This window comes from Prosopis cineraria, unplaced genomic scaffold (genome assembly GCF_029017545.1).
Source record: "Prosopis cineraria cultivar Desert tree isolate PC_DT_omini unplaced genomic scaffold, ASM2901754v1 PC2, whole genome shotgun sequence".
Classification (NCBI taxonomy): Eukaryota; Viridiplantae; Streptophyta; class Magnoliopsida; order Fabales; family Fabaceae; genus Prosopis; species Prosopis cineraria.
In genome coordinates, this window is record NW_026555333.1 from 5,502,967 (window position 1) to 5,520,562 (window position 17,596).

General features: G+C 31.1%; 1 protein-coding gene across 3 annotated transcripts; it reads right to left on the bottom strand.

Moving 5' to 3' along the window:
- Positions 1–19: 19 nt before the first annotated feature.
- LOC129303219 (xylulose kinase 2-like) lies at positions 20–3,482 on the bottom strand. 3 transcript variants are annotated; one of them, XM_054942377.1, is made up of 11 exons: positions 3,379–3,482; positions 2,549–3,203; positions 2,370–2,458; positions 1,821–1,885; positions 1,643–1,698; positions 1,318–1,438; positions 1,145–1,219; positions 1,022–1,075; positions 833–927; positions 571–745; positions 20–406 (listed from the first exon to the last, which is right to left on the bottom strand). In XM_054942377.1, exons 1-11 carry the CDS (start codon positions 3,435–3,437, stop codon positions 342–344), a joined length of 1,509 nt encoding a protein of 502 aa, XP_054798352.1. In that variant the 5' UTR covers positions 3,438–3,482; the 3' UTR covers positions 20–341. The 3 variants fall into 3 exon arrangements, with proteins under 3 accessions (XP_054798352.1, XP_054798351.1, XP_054798350.1); XM_054942376.1 differs by having other exon boundaries at positions 20–458; XM_054942375.1 differs by having other exon boundaries at positions 20–464.
- Between the last annotated feature and the right edge of the window lie 14,114 nt (positions 3,483–17,596).

Below are 17,596 nucleotides of genomic sequence, written 5' to 3' on the forward strand. Positions count from 1 at the left end.
GGAATGAAGGGTGAATGCATGAGCCGAAGTTGTTGAAGATCTTCATCATTGAGAGATTTTCACAAGACAAAAAGGTTTTTTTTTTTTCCCCTTTTCTTAAATTTGTGGATAAAGACTTGCTTTACTATGTACATTGATCCAGAGCTGACTCCCTAACGTTGATAACAGAAAAAAACTACCAGTGAACATAAATATCGTTGTGCAAATAAATTACAGCATACAATGTCAGATGCGTCCATACTTTTCAATCAGACGATTCTCTATCTCAATTCTCTTTTTCATGAACAAGCCATACTTGGAGACCAGCTTCCCATCTCCTGCCTTTACTGAAAGTTTGCAGCTCAGAGACGTTTCCTCCAGTTTGTGCTCGTACAAGTTTGATATGGGAATGAAACTTCCCTTCTCGCTGCAAACAAAGCCATGAGCAGCTCTCAATGCAGCTCCAAGAGATGCAGAATCTGTTCCTATTGAGAAATATCAACTACTCAAGTTTACACCTTGTTAAGTCAAAACTCAACCAATGTAGTTTAAATTCAATATTAACTACAACTAGTGATGTTTATAGCTTACCAGGTCTTTCAACTGTATAAACATCACAGCCGAAGATTGAAGCAATTGAGCTAAGGATGGAATGATTTACAGATGCGCCACCTGTGGCTATTATTCGTTGAGGAGGAAAAGGTATGCCAAATCTTTCTGCATGAGCTCTCATTGAGAGAAATTGACCCTCAATTATTGCTCTCACCTGCAATTTAGAACATTGCTCAATAGAGAACTTCAAATAGGATTTGAGTTACTCCAAGGCTTGCCACATATGTATTCTAATTCTGACCTCAGAAGGAGCATCAAATTCCTTCACTTCGTGATCAGTGAGTCCATCCAATGTATCGCCAGTGAAATTTTCTATGATGTAGCGGTGAAAACCAGCTGGAAACAAAAAAATATTTTAGTAACCTATTGATTAAAGAAAGTTCATTCATCATTGCCATACAAATAATTTGGAGATAAGATAAAACGCCACCTGGCAGAGGGGGGAGGATTTCATGGTCCTTGAAGTAGAAGCCTAACTTCCCACCTATCAACAAAGTGATGAGAAATAGAAGCATGTAACAACAGCCACAAAATTGAAATGTATGATACATACCATTCAGAGGTGGTGTTTGTTGCAGAAATTTATTGAAAGTGACCCAGGATTTCTCAGCAAAGCGGTTGCGTATGTCTGATCATTGAGACAATTATGGGAGTGAGAAATTATAGTAACTGTAAGGTGGAATCAACTATGCATACAACCATACATGTATCAGTTAACAAAACTACCTTCACGGGTAAGGGACCCATTTTTGTACACCAACATTACCATGTAATCTCCTGAATCAACAGGACTAGGTAAAACAGGTCCTTCTAACCTTGGATTAGGGTCTTTAGTGATCATAAATACCTGAGAGATCAGTAAGAAATGTGTCATAACTCAAAGTTGAGGTGTGATTGAACCTATATTGAAACTTGGCTCCAAAAACACACTGAAATTATACACTAAGAGTCTAAGATACAAGCATTGGAAGGTCTGTAGCTGCCATCATTTACTAAATTGAAAGAACAGGGAAGATGTAAGATAATTAAGATTTATATATTCTTAACTTACAGTGTCACTAGTGCCAAGGCTGATCCCCACATCTCCTGGAACATTCAGGGTTAGTCCTGCAGATTCAAAAGGGATTTAAGTTGTCATAAATTTAGCAGGAAATAGAACAAAGAATGTGTGCACAGGCGCAGGTGCTGGTGTATGGCAGTAAATGTCACAAGTGAACAAATAAAGGAACCTGCCACACTATTAGGGTTGTCTCCTGACCAGTTAATAACCAAGCAGTTCTTGCTGAAATGGTACCTAAGAGGAGATAGAAAAATTTCAGCGGTCAATCTTTGCACTTTGGACATTTTCCTTTCCAAAAGATGACCTAGACTATATCAACCACCAACTTGATGTTTGAAATTCTATTGAATGTTGTCTATATCTTTTTAGTGACAACTGCAAGAAAATATAGGCATGCAAGACAAAACAGCTGAAAGATGTAGATGATATGGAAACATATCGGATATTGAAATAAAGCTCCGCCAGAGATTCTAACTCCAAGCGACAACCAGGGCAACCAGCTTATGCACTGACTTGGTTGTAAAGCTATGCTTTGTCCCGATTCTTGTGTGGACAAGTTATCAAGTTATACGAAATTACAAACATTGGCATTGCAATTAACCAATTTTTAGCCATTAGCAATTCACAAAACGCAAACACAAGATAAATTTTGTCTGCAATTACATTTTTGGGCTTATAGGTACAATATTCAATCATTTCAAAACCATGTGCAACAGACCTCTCCACAAAATATGGAGCAATACTTCCAGCAACAGCATATGCAGGGGCTAACTCTCCAAGTTTTGACTCCAAATTAGGGGCAGTTGCCTACAACAACCATGAGAATTAAATCGTGTTGGTTCAATTGAAAATTCCAAGTTCAACATGAATTATATGGATGATCCTAGCATCACTAACCTCAAGTGCTAATTTAGACCATTCCTTTTTCCTTATGTCCATCAAATTCATGCCTGAACCATCAGAGTGGTCTAAAGCAGCATAAGCACCAATAAAAAGAGATGCCATGAAAGAGCTAACAAGGGAGATCCTGTCAGTGCTATTATAAACTTCTGGCTGCGTATTGAATATTTTCTTGATTTGGGGACCAGTGCATCTTTCGTATGCTCGCGATCCTGTCAATTGAGCCAACTCCATTGCTCCCCCACAGGCTTCCTCAATCTTCCGACACTCAGCAGTAGTACTACAGTCCATCCAAACTGGGGATTCTTTGGTGCTAAAAGCATTTTTGAGCTGATCAAGTAGTGACTTCTTAGGATCCAAGGATGATAATATCTGAGAACTACCAGTTTTCCAATAGACACTACCATGCTGTTGCCCACTACCAGATACAGCAGCAATTTTCCCTAAGTCCAATTCTGATTGTGATAGCTTTTGAAGCATAAGATCCAGAGCTTCAACCCACATCAAAGTGGGTGAAACGATTCTTCCATTTCCAGAGGGGTCTCGGTATACTCCATCCTCAGTTTTGTAATGGGGCAGATCAGAAGCAAAACGAATCACCTCAGACAGAACAATGTTTAAATTTGAGTCCAGTACAGTTGCTTTCAGTGACCTTCGAAGCCAAAAAGTGTAAATTTTTATTCTATTCACGTCAGAATAAAGAAATTAAGGGGAGAGACTGAAGGCAGAACACAAAAATGCAGGAGAAACAAAACAGAAGAACGATCTTAGTTGCCGATTAAAATTAAACTATATGCTGATGTAGTTTGGGGAAATCAGAGACTTACTGGGTAGAACTATCAAATCCAATATAGTAAGTGTCCTGAGGAAGAGCGAAGTCCGCCATTAGAGCGAAGCATGTCAACGTTGTATATTATCGCTACAACTAGAAATCATAAATATTTGGTCATAATATTATTAAAAAATATTATACTGCCTTTATTAACAAAATATAAAATATTTTTTTAAAAAAAGCAAATTTAAAAATATAAAATATTTTTAATTTTTTAAAATATAATTATTATTTTTTTATTAAATAGAACATTTTGTATTTATATTAAAATGAAACGCTTTATTAAATAAAAATAAATATAAAAATATATGATTAATTTAAATATTAATAATTATTTTATTGAAAGTGATATTTAAATATTTTATATTTTTTAATAAAAAGGATAAATAATTTCATGAAATTTATTCAAAATAAATTTTATTAATTTCTGAAAATTTACATAAATTTTATGTGACTTAATAATAATTAATTTATTATATAAAATAACATAAATGGTTTTAGATTCTCATCCTTTTAACTATCGTTGTCTGACCATTAGCAGCCGTTCGGCATTGATTAGTTGAAAATAATTTTATTTTAAAAAATATTTTTATTACAATATTAATGCTTTAATGTTTATGAGACAAACATCATACATTAACAAATAAATATTCAAAATTCATAAGTAAAATTTCTTAAATTTACAAATAAATATCTTGTAATAATTAGTACTTTAATATTTACAAATTAAAATTCACAAATTTACAATCACATATTTGTAAATTAAAACGTTAAATTTGAAAATTTGAGAAGTTAACTTATAAATATTAACTTATTAATATTTTAACAGGTTCCCTAGTAAATATAAAAAGTTTAAGCATAAATATTCATAAATATTGAATATTTACTTATAAATACATGATATTTGACTTGTAAATGTTAAAGTATATATAATTAAATAATTTTTTGATCATTCAAAGTTATTCAATCATCCTCGATAGTTGGTCAATGCAAGTCAAATAAGTAAGGGTCTAAAAGCATTTATGTCATTTTACATAATAAATTAACTATGACTAAATCTTATAGAATTTCATTGTATTTCACAAAATTTATGAGGATTTATTTATAAATAAATTTATCACATGTTCTCATTTATAATTTTTCCTTATTATTATTTCCTTGGCTTTTATAATTAATTTATCAATGAAACTTTTTTAAAAATTATTTCCCACTATTTTATTGATTAAATATTTTTATTTCCTTTGCTAAACAAAATACTTTTAAAAATTTATATTTTTTAAAAAATTTTAAACTGTATTTATTTATTTATTTCTTTATACAAGCACGCAAGATCCACACAACACCTACTTAATAATATTCCCCTAAGTCACTAAGAAATAGAAACTACAACCTCCATTTTTTAAGAAATGTGAAATGTCATTGAACCAAGTGGGTCTCGAGCATACTGATAAACCATTTCTGTTGGTCAAAAAAACAACTGTATTTAATTAATTTCATTGATTTTCACAATTTTATATAAAAAAATTCCATGAAATAGAGAGGGAGAGTACTCCTTAAATGGTAATTCAATTTAAAGATAAAGATAAAAAGAAACCTAATAAAAACAATTAATAAAATCATTTTTTTGTCGATGATTATCATCATTCCGGCTTCGTGGATTTTGACTCTTAAAAGTTAAAATAACAAATATACTGCGTTTTTCATTCCATCTATATTCTTGACAATAAGCCACTTGTCACTTTTTTATTTAATATGGACAAATACAATTAAACGAGCGCATATTCTCACCTCGATCATGGTTGTCCAAAACATGATCTTTGCAATTGTGACAGACTTTTAATGTTTTAGGCCATTAGCGTCTAATTGCTTTTGTTTTTTATCTTTCTAACTTTCCTGCTTGCGCTTCCCACCTTAATCCCCTCCACACCAAAAAAAAAAAAAAAAAAAAAAAATCTTTGCATGGATGGTGTACAGCTTTTTTACTAAAATGCTGCACATAGTAAAAAAAAAATTCCTAAAATACTATAGCATGAAAAGTATTTTTTAAAATACTACATTAAAAATCATTCATGGAAAGAATGATTTTAAGGTTTTGCAGAAGTCATTCTTACCCGGAATGATTTTAGAGTGAAAAATTATTTTTTATTGCATTAAAAATAAAATCGTTCACTGCCTGAACGATTTTAATTTATTATTGCTGATTTTTTCTCAATTACTGCATTCTTATAACATATTATTATTTTGTAAAAATCTTTAGCATAATGCATGATCACGCAAGAATAAAAAATTCATACACAGTGGCTATAAAAAGATATGAAAACATGAAGATGCGGTAGCAAAGTTGAAATCAAATAGTGCAAAGTTAGTTTTTTCAATGACATACTATACAATATAAAGAAATATTAAAATATTACACAAAATGCTATATTTAAAATCATGTTTGGGGAGAACAATTTTTAAAATTCATCACCGTAAAAATAATTTCTTTAATGTATCAATTCAGTTTTAGAAACAATTTATGAACTTCATCTACACCTTACAATTGCAATAATAATTTAGTAATCATTTCAATGAAAATGATAAATAATAATTGGTTCTAATATGATTAAGAAATTATTATGAGGTGTATTATGTTAAAAATTATTAATAACAAATAAATAATTATTCAGGCTTTGCATCGATGGTGTACACAACATCCCATGTCATTTTAAAAAGTAGACAGTATGCTAAAAATAAAATGATAGTATAAAACAAATAAAAATTCTACACTTCAAAAAAAAAGTAAAATATCTAACAATTATTAGAAAAAATTAAATTTTTTTAATATAAACATGAGAATTATATACTTTTTATAATTTAAATTTTCTGAAAAGTATAATCTTATTAAACAGATAATGAATCAAAAATTTTTTCTCCAAGATGTAACAAAAATTTAAACATGCTCTCAAGTCTAATATAAAATATAAATTCTATTACAAATCATTTTATTTAAAAGCCAGCGAATTCTTTAAATTTCTTGCAATGCAAGCGCCCACTACCTGATCTTATTGAAAAGTAAAGTCACACACCATCATCTAAATTTCTTTTTTGTTTTTAGTTTGGATAAAGTTGTATTTGTGTAATGCACTAATTTTTTTTTTATAATTTAACTCAACCATATTTGGGTTACAGCCACCCAACACATTTTATATCAATAATTTTAATATAAAATATGTTATAATTAGCTTCAACTAGCACAATATAATATTTCAGATAGATTTTTACCTCCCACATGCCATTAGGCTAAATCACATTTGTCCATCTTTATACTCCCAACAAGTAAACTAAATCACATTTATCCATCCTTATACTCCCAATAAGTAAAATAAATAATTTAGTCAATTTTCAACACAAGCCAATTATTTGGCCTCATAATCATGACATTTTAACCAATCCAAAGTAAACCAAATATTAAAATTATAATCATCCAAAGTATATCAAAAATAGAAATAATTTAAAAGGCATGATTACATTTATATATTCATATAATTGTCAATAAACAAAAAGCCCTAATATTGACAATATAAAACATTATAAATCATAAATCAAATACCCAAAAGAGACAGTGAATCTATGCCACTAAGTTTCTGGGACTCCTCTACGTGTCACTCGTGGCTCTTCTCCTAAAAATTGTTAACCACATAATGAGACTCAAAAGTCTCAGTAACCAAAGCCAATTTATGATAGTGTATACAAACAGTTAAGTGTGTGCTTACTAAGTGAGAATTAAAAATAATATAATTCCAACAAATATAAAAAATATTACAATACACACAAACAACCATCCTTATATCCCTCCATTAATCTCGAGCCGTAACTCTCACTCGGTGCTAAATTATCAGGCCAAAGGTAGATTAGTCTGAGCCCTTACAAGCCACCTATTGAGCTCCAATAGAGGCATACCACGTGGCACATAAATACAACAACAATAGTAAGTCTCCCAACACCTCCCACAATAACCAAACAAATTCATAATAATATTGCACAATTATACAATATTACAAAATTCATAATTTTCTCAATAATCACTCAATTAACATGAAGTAATACTAATCATAAATTAAAAGCATGGTTACCTCGTGGCTATTTCAATAAATTATTCCTTACAATTTCTCTCCCACTACAATCTTCACCAATAATACAATTTACAAATAACATATTATTTATAAATATTAGTTTTAATTTTTTGAAACTAATAAAATAATTCTAATAATAGAATTAAAAATATAACATAATTCATAATCTCAATCTTAATACAAATCTAGAGTCAATACTATTAAGTAAAATTTTTAACTCCTCTTTTAGTCATAAATAAACATTAATAATCTAAAAATCAACTTCTAAACTAATTTCTATTATCAAACTTTTCTTTTTATTTTATAAATTCACACCTAAAATACTCAAAAATTAAAAATTGAGTCTCTAGCTTAGAATCATAATCCTATAGCTATAATAATTCATTTCTCATCCCAAATAATCATCTAAACCTCAATAAATCAACATATATTTTTAAATCTAGTTTAGAATTTGATCCATAAGCCACAAATTCAAAGATCATCAATAAATTTATACTCTAGAATATTTATTATACTACTAACAACCTCATAAACCATATTTATTCAACATAAATTTATCCCTCTTCAGATCCTAAATTTTCTACCACTACAAAATCAGAAATCAAAGAGGAAAGATGATTAAGAAAATTTTTTAAAATACTTACTTAATCTTGAAAAGCTTAAAATCACACCCTAAATATCCTATTAAAAACTCTTACCTTAAAACCCAGCACCGGCGAACTTGGCTCACAGACGCTCTCTCTGCCTCAGCTCGTGCATAGGGAAGAATGAAGAAACAAAGAAGTGAAGAAAGAAGGAAGGAGGTGGGTTTTTATAAAAAATTTAATGAGTCCCACATTTTTTTATTATTTCTTCTTTCCTCTCTTTTCTTCTCTTTTGTTTATTATTTTATACGCATGATTGTTGTATGCGGCGGCCGAAAGCAAATTCTCCTTTTCTTCTTCTCTCTCTTTTTTTTATTCATACCTTTTCTCTTTTTATAATAATAATAATAATAATAATTTAATAATATTATTTTTTAATTAATTAATTAATAATTTTTTTAAAAAATTTTTAATTTAGAATTATATCCTAAGTTAGATTTAATAATCATTTTCTACTAATTTGCTTACCTTAAAATATTTTTTAAAATTTTTATTAACTTAAATTAACTATTAAAATTTAAATTGAAATGTTACAGGCACTTTACACCCTCCCTCCCTCCCTCTCTTCTCCAGTGAAAACTTCTTTCTTCATCTGACGAGAAATTGACCATCATGCTACAGAAAAAAAATTATTTCTCAAAATATTATAATTTAAAAATTATTTATCAAGATACTATAAGTTAAAAACTTAGTTTGATAGGCACCGAGTTTTAAATTTTCTCTTTCATTTCCTATCTATAGAAATTGGCTTGCATCTCACCGAGTTTAGATGTCAGATTTTTGCGTGCTTTTTTTCTCTCTCTCTCTCCTTCACGTAGTTCTATTGTAGCTCAGAAAAGTACATAAAGGAAGATGGATTCAAGACAAGGTAAGGAAAGATGCAAGCTTCACGTGCCAATATTCCTTTTGTCTTTTCTATGTCAGAAAAGTAAAATAATATAATAATAAAAAATGTAAAAGAAAATGCTTGCACATGCAATTGTGAAAACCGATGCCTACATATTATGTTACTCAGCTTCTGCAATACCGAGTTGTAAGTCAGAAAATGCTCCTCTTGCGCGCTCTGCCAGCTTTACTTCAATTTTTTTTAACATTACTATTGAGATATAACATTACGCTGCAAGATGTGTATGAAAATATAAGCAGTGTCAAGTCTTGAATTGAACAGATCCGTGAAACTGATTTTTGTGCTGTATTGTTTATTGGCGTGCACATTTTTTCCTTCCCTTATTTCATATCATGTGCGTCCACAATAAAGAAGCTTTGAAAATAAATATAAGTTGCACAATTGTTACATGAATTCTCCTTCTCCTTTTCTTCATCTTCCAACGTTTGCATCTTCTTTCTCCTTTGCTCCTTTTTTTTGCAAGTGTTGCATTTGTCTCTCCTTAGCTCTCAACAATCTTGCTCATTTTGACAACAGATTGAAGAAGGTAAGTACATCTATCATATGATTTAATATTTTACTTATGATAAAAAAGTGTTTTATTTTTTATATATGTTTAGAATTTGTTTATGCATGTAAATATTTATCTTATTGTAATCTTGCATTATTGTCTGATGATGCTATAATTGTAGTTTTGATTTGATTGTAAATTTAGTTTTTAAATTTTCATTTGTTGTGTCTTAATAATTATAATTTTAACTTGATAGAAAATTAATCTTTAAATTTTTGTTTGATACAATTAATTTTAATTTAATCATTTAAAATATATGCCCTTACATTTAAAAAAATAAAATTATAAAACTGAAGTCACATTTTTTGCTTTTCCCTCTCACTCTCAACCATTTTGCTTCTCTTTAATTAAACACTCAGCAAAAGATTCAAAGTCTAGGAAGACGAATGTTAGTGTGTTAATTAATTATTATATGCTGCTAACCCACATTTAATTTTATTTGAATTAAATGAATATATTAGATATAGTTAGTGACATACATGTTCTCTTTTTATAAGTGGACCATATCTGTGGCTGATGAAGCTAATTAAACTTGGTCAATAATAAAAATTTATAATTAATTATGAGATATAAATGATACTTTTTAAAACAATTAATAATTATATTTACTAAGAAAAATATATATACACAAAATTTTATGTATGTTTAATAAATCTAGGGAAAAAAATCACCAACCATTTTATATACACATAATTTTTTAGTAAAAAAATTACAGATATCTTTAACAAGTAGCTATGTTTTTACAAGTGATTTCTTTAAAAAAAAAATGAAATGATTAGTTCAAATATATAAGAAGCTTATCTAATTACTTATGAAATGGTATTTTAAAAAATTATTTTTTAAAAACATTTTAATTGTTTAATGATGATTTAGCCTTTAATCATTATTAAGGTAAAAAAAATATAAACATAATTTTAAAGGGAAATGCAATAAATTACTGTTATAATTTTATAAATAAATAAATCATTCATGTGTTAAAATGTAGATGCTTGAATGTTACTAAAAAAATGCTTTGATGCTTGATTTATTTTGTAGGGATTAGATTATTTTTTGGTGCCTTGATATTAATTTGATTAATAAAAATATTTGCTTAAATATATAGGGAAAATGTACAATAGAAAGGAGCTAGTGTGCATATATGCAAATGGTCGAATTTTCAATGGTTCAGATGGTGTGACATTTGAATCTGATGAGATAAGAATGATGAGGATTGATATAAATATTACTCTAGCCTAACTAAAGTAAGATGTTAGACAAATACTAGAGCTTCCTTCTAATCAAATTGTGTCTAATCTAGTATATAGATATCCAATAGCTATAAATCCGCCAAGATACTGGGCATGTAAGTTGCGAAATGATTCTGACATAGAATAAATGTGGCATATAAATTTACGATATTCAAATCAATTGACGGGACCAGAGCTATATGCACACATTTTAAATGTAGAAGTTGATGACATCCCTGAATCACAACCACTAGAAGACTTTGTTAGATCTTCATTTCCATCAAATAGTAATCGCGTAGGTCTAATGGAAGAAGGAAGAAGGCTCAGCTTGCACTTAGAAAATTTTCATCCATTTGATCTTCTTTACAAGCTCTATCTGAAGATATTACGGATGATTTTGAAGATGAAGATGAGTATAATTTTTATATAAATGGTGGTGGTGACCATAATAATGATGAGGCCTTTGAAGAGAATAATGAAGAGGCTTCCTCAACTTTCTTCTCACGAATTAATATAGAGTCTGTAGTAACTCCTGAGTTTAGTGGAATGGGAGATCTTTTACCTCCCAATGATGGGCAGGAGTTTTTCATTAGTCAAATGTTTAATAATACTCACACACTAAGATGTGCAGCCAAATTATACTCTGTTTGAGTTCATCACACATTCAAAGTGTTTCATTCAAGTAATAAGTACGAAGAATATCAATGTATAAATTATAAAAGTAGTTGCAATTGGAGATTAAGGGCTTGTAAAAAAGGAAATAGAACATCATGGCACATTACAAAATATGCAGGGCCTTATACATATTTAGCAACCTCATTAAGTCAAGACCACCCTAAGCTAGATGCTGATGTCATCTCATCCTCTATTGTGGCAATGGTAGCTGATCGACCAGATGTGAAAGTATCCCATATAATTGAGCGTATGCAATCCATGTTTGGGTATACAGTGTCATATAAGAAAGCATAAAAGGCTAAACAGTTAGCAGTTGCAATGGCTTTTGGTAATTAGGAGAGCTCATACTCATTATCACCAAGGTGGTTACCTGCAGTCCAACATTTCATGCCTGGATCATGCGTGAGATTTAAAAGTAAGCTATGCTTAGAAGTTAATTATGAAGGTCAGCTTGTGGAAATGTTTGTGTGTGTTTTTTGGGCATTCAAGCCATGTATTGATGCGTTTGAACACTTAAAGCCCATTATTCAAGTTGATAGTACTTTTCTATATGGAAAATATAGATGGTGATAGAAATGTTGTATCCCTTACATTTGCTGTGGTTGAGGGAAAGACAAAATCTGCTTGCTCTTGGTTCTTGTATAATGTTCACACATATGTCGTAAAGGTCAGAAATGGAATATGTTTAATTTCTGACAGGCATTGCTCAATAATGGCTGCAGTTGGGGATCCACATGTTAGGTAGCAACTACCGAATGGATACCATGTATTTTGTTTAAGGCATATGGCTGCAAACCTCCACAAAGCACATGGGACAAATTGGTTAAAGGAAAAATTTGTAAACATTGGTATGAGTCAATTATTTTTTTAATAATAAAATCCTATCATGATATAATTATTGATTATATATTTCTTCTTATATGTAGGTTATGCATATGAGCGTCATGTTGTTAACCAACAATTGGCCGAGATAGCATTAATCCATGAGCAAGCAGCAAGATGGATAGGTGAAATTCCAATAGAAAAGTGGTCACGTGCATATGACATTGAAGGTCGGCGTTATGGTCACATGACAACTAATCTAGCAGAATGCATGAATAGTATTTTTAAAGGTGTTCGAAGCTTACCAATTACAGGACTTATGAAGGCTACTATGTATAGGGTGAATAACTATTTTGTTAAACGTGCCCAATAAGTTGAAGCACAAATAGCAGCTGGTCAAATGTTTTCTGAGACAATTAGTAAGAAGCTAGAAATGGCCACACAAGCTGCATCAGCTTGTATCGTTCGCACTCTTAATCGAAAGGAAACATCATTTGAGGTGCAAGAACCATACAATGTTCAAATTCAACAATTTGGACGCTATTGTAAGGTTAGCTTGAATGAGAAAAAATGTGATTGTGGAGAGTTTCAAATAGAAAAATACCCATGCATGCATGTGATTACAGCATGTGCTAGTGTTGGCTTAAACCATTTACAATTCGTGGATCCCATTTTTACTTTACAATATATAAGGCAAGCTTATAGTAATGAGTTTCACCCCATAGGAGATGAGATTCATTGGCCTGAAACCAATATTCCTAGTTTGATTCCTGACCCATCAATGATTAGAGAAAGAGGTCGTCCTCGCTCAACTCACATACGTAATGAGATGGATTGGACTACACCTATTGAGCCAAATAAATGTGGGTTATGTAGACAAATGGGTTATAATTGCTCTACTTGTCCAAATCAACAAGCATGTAGAAGTTAATTTGTTTGATTTGTACAGAATTTGACATTAATTATTCTAGATAAGTGTTAATTGTAATTGACATTCTTCTTGCTATTAGAAATTTCTTTATTTCTTCAAATTGTATTGCAGTAGCATATAAATGGCTCAACCAAGGCAAGTTATTAACTCAGGCCCATAAGAAAATACATTATTATACTTACAAGAACAATATATTTCACAGACTGTATGGAATGACAATATAAGTATCATTTCTCCTTATCTTGTCTAAAATTATTATACTTGACAATTTTATCAAGTTTAATCATTTTAGCACAATCGCATCCTTCGAACTTGAAGAGTCATGCATGAGGATCGATTGATAGATCCACCACTCCAAATCATAGAGTACCTTAAACAAGCTAGATTTTATGGAGTTGCAAGAATAGGACAATTTGAATACGATCCAATTTTGGTCTCAGCACTTGTTGAGAGGTGGCGACCTAAGACACATACTTTTCATACCATTCGTGGTGAATGCACAATAACTTAACAAGATGTTGCTATTCAATTAGGCCGTCCATGTGTTGGAACTCCTGTCTCTGGTAAAACAGACTGGAATTAGTTTAATGTTTATGAATGGCTCCTTGGAATACGACCACCAGAAGATAAAATATTAGGACAAAGGCTTGTAATTTCTTGGCTAGCTGAACACTTTCACTACCTTCCAGATGATGCGAATGATGTACAAGTTCAAAAATTCACAAGAGCTTACATACTTAGGTTGATTGGTGGGTATTTAATGCCAGATAGGTTAGGTTATAAAGTTTATTTAATGTATCAAACAATATCATCGATGAGGTTAAGAGACTCATGGGTTGATGCTCCTTTGCTTCACCTTCCAAGTAATGTCATAGGATGCTCATAATGTCTCATCTCTCTCACTTACTTAGTCTTGAAAAGCTTAAAATCACACCCTAAATATCCTATTAAAAACTCTTACCTTAAAATCCAGCACCAGCGAAACTAGACGCTCTCTCTGCCTCAGCTCACACTCTAATATTTGTGAACCCATGAATGTAAGGGCTTGACACGGAGCATGGTATTTTATTACCTTTATTGATAATTTCTCACGATCAAGCCATATTTACTTGATTTCTCACAAATACTTTAGGATTTTGAAGAAGCTGGTTGCTTTTTATGGGGATCTGTAGTATTAGCACATCTTTATAGAGAGTTATGTAATGCCACCAACCTAACTGAGCAAGGGATAGGTGGATGCTTAGCACTACTTCACTTGTAGACATGGGATCGCTTTTCGATGCTCGCACCAGAGCGACCTCCAACTCCAGATACACAAACAGATATCTATCCTCTCATACCCCCTCTTGGATTTAGGTAGTGCTTATTTTAGGATTTCATTTACATGAGTTTATATTATTTATTGAATAATATAAATTTAACAAGTTGTAAAAATTAATCACAGATGGAAAAATGTGGGGCAACTACCTCGTCCTAGTGCTATGGCATTACAACAATATAGACTTTGGCTCAATGCAATGGCGGAGGATGAGATAATTTGAAAACCATATGATTCTCAATTGGTGCAACTTTTGATTCCAAGTTATTACTTAGTCACACCACAGATTTGGAGGGCTTCAGTTCCCTTAATATGCTTTCACATAATAGAATGGCATCATCCTGATCATGTCATGAGACAATTTGGTCTTCAACAACCGATTCCTTTTCCCCCAGTTAGTTTAGGGAATGTCCACACATTACAACTTAGGGGAAGAACATCATCAAATTGGATTAAGGAGTATGCAAACTTCATTAATGCATGGGAAGGATGGGAACATGCTATTGTAGAGTCTCCTATATCAAACGAGCCGTTAGATCACACATTTGAGTACATGCGATGGTATTGGAGACATACTCGAAGGTGGATTAGCTCAAGAACTGCTACAACTGGTTTTGCAGTAAGTATTCACTATCATTATATTTTTACAATTGATATTCCTACTTCTTAATATTTTTTAACTAATTTCAGGCAAATATAGCAGAAGATTTATATAAGTTAAGTCTTCAAAACCCTTTACAAATACCTATAATAGATTATTAAGAAAGGTTTTGTCAAGACCAACGTAATATATTACTTGTGTTAGGAGAGCAACGCTTCACAATGTTCCCTTAACTTGCTCCACCTGCAGTAGATGTGCCACGCCCACATATACCTCAAGGTAGACAAAGTAGGAAACGTGGAGGCTATTTATTTACACAACCACCTGATGCCATTGAAGATGAAGTGGAACAAGACCAAGGATGCCCTTCTTCTTCTAACTTGTTTACTCAATCCCATCACATGCCCCCATCATCCTTGTCCCACTAGTTTAGCTCTCCAAATATTGAACAATTTGGTTCATTCACTTCTTTATTTGATGATCCACTGTTATTTGTAGCCAAATATAATGATTACACATTTGAACGTGGAGGGCCCTCGAATGAAATATTTACAACTCCATAGCATTTGATCTCCCCTACAGAGTCTCCTATTTTTGATTTGAATACCCCACCAATTGTACCAACTGCAGAATCATCAAAATCTCAACACGAAGAGCCTACAAGACAAGGGCTATCACACCGTGTTATAAGAAGACCAAAATGTGGCACAGGAAGCCATTATGCATAAATTATGTTTTTTTAATGTAAAAATATTTAATCTTTAATTATTCTAAAAAAACAATAGCCTTTCGTTATTATTGATTCATTTTATTATTTTATACTTTTAAATCATTATTTATTCTACTTCAATCTAAATTAATTACAAAAAATATCATTATATAAAATAATAAAAATCTATTTAGTAGCTTATTATTTCATTAATGATTATTCCATCAATTTTTTTTGTAAAAAATAATTTAGTAATCATAAAAATAATTATTTTATCATCATGATTATGTTAATAAAATTAATTATTAACTAATGATGGATTAGGATAGGGGTGGGTAGGGAATAAAATGTGAAAATTGACTTTAATCAAATCAAGTTGTGTACATTCCTATAAAATTAATTTTTACTTCTATAGCATCTTAAAAAATATTTTTTTCTTTTATAGTATTTTAATACTTAATTATTTATGCAATATTTTAGTATTTTTGCCAATCATTAATCAATATTAAAAAAACTACCCATGATGCACGAGAAGCATTGACATTGACATTAGAGTCTTCATAACTTTTCTAATATTTCACCTTTGTTCTCTCTTATTTTAATACCCTCTGCCAACATACTTTTCAGAATCATGAAAATAGCACCACGTGAAGGAGAGAGAAAGGAAAAAAAAAGTAGGCAAGAATATGACATAAACTCGGTGAGATGCAAGCCAATTTTTGCGGGCACGAAATGAAAGAGAAAATCTGACAAGCCAAGTTTTTAACTTATAGTATTTTGGTAAATAATTTTTAAATTATAATATTTTGAGAAATATATATATATATATATATATTTGTAGCATAATGGTTAATTTGCCTCATCTGACGAATCATAGAAATTTAAGGCATCCAAATTAAGCGATAGCTAAGTTGATGGCTGATTGAAACGCAATAAATAAACCCAAGAAACTGAAGAGAGAGGAAAAAATGTCAGATAATCGCAATGCTGTTCGTGCATCCCAACTTCCAACTGTGGATTCTCTCCCCTAGGGCTGCACAAAAGACAGGACGGCACTGGACTTCACCCTAACCCGAAGTCCGGACTCTTTCATGAAAAAGACTGGATTAGGCAACCCGTAGTCCAATCTTATTCAGTGATAACCTGAAGATTAACAGGACTGGACTTGGTCCATGGGACTAGGAGACTGGTCCTGTCAGTCTAGTACTCACTTAGCTTTTTTTCCCTCTTTTTATTCTATGAGAGGCAATAATCCATTCCAACATAATAAACTCAATTAAGATAGTAAAAACACTGATAATAACAATAAATCCATAATAACTTCTAACAATAAGAAAAAAAATATTTCTGTTATAGTCTAAATTATTTAAATTTATAACTTTAACAAAAACAGTACTCAACAAAATTTAACAACACTATATTACAATAACAATTTAGAAACAAACTTAATAAATCTTTATGTAATCATCTCCTTAGCATCAATTACACTTTAAACATTTGTCAAAAATAAATTAATTATAATTATAATAAAAAAATTAGTAGGACTGGATTGGACCAAGTGGTCCGGATGCTGGTCTCTTGTCCAGTCCAACCCGAAAAAATAGTCTGGTCTTTTTAATTCTTTTGGTCCTGAAGGACCAGTGACTATACAAACCGAACAAGACTGATACCATCTCGGGTTGGACTGGACCAGACAGGACTGGAAGACTTTTGCA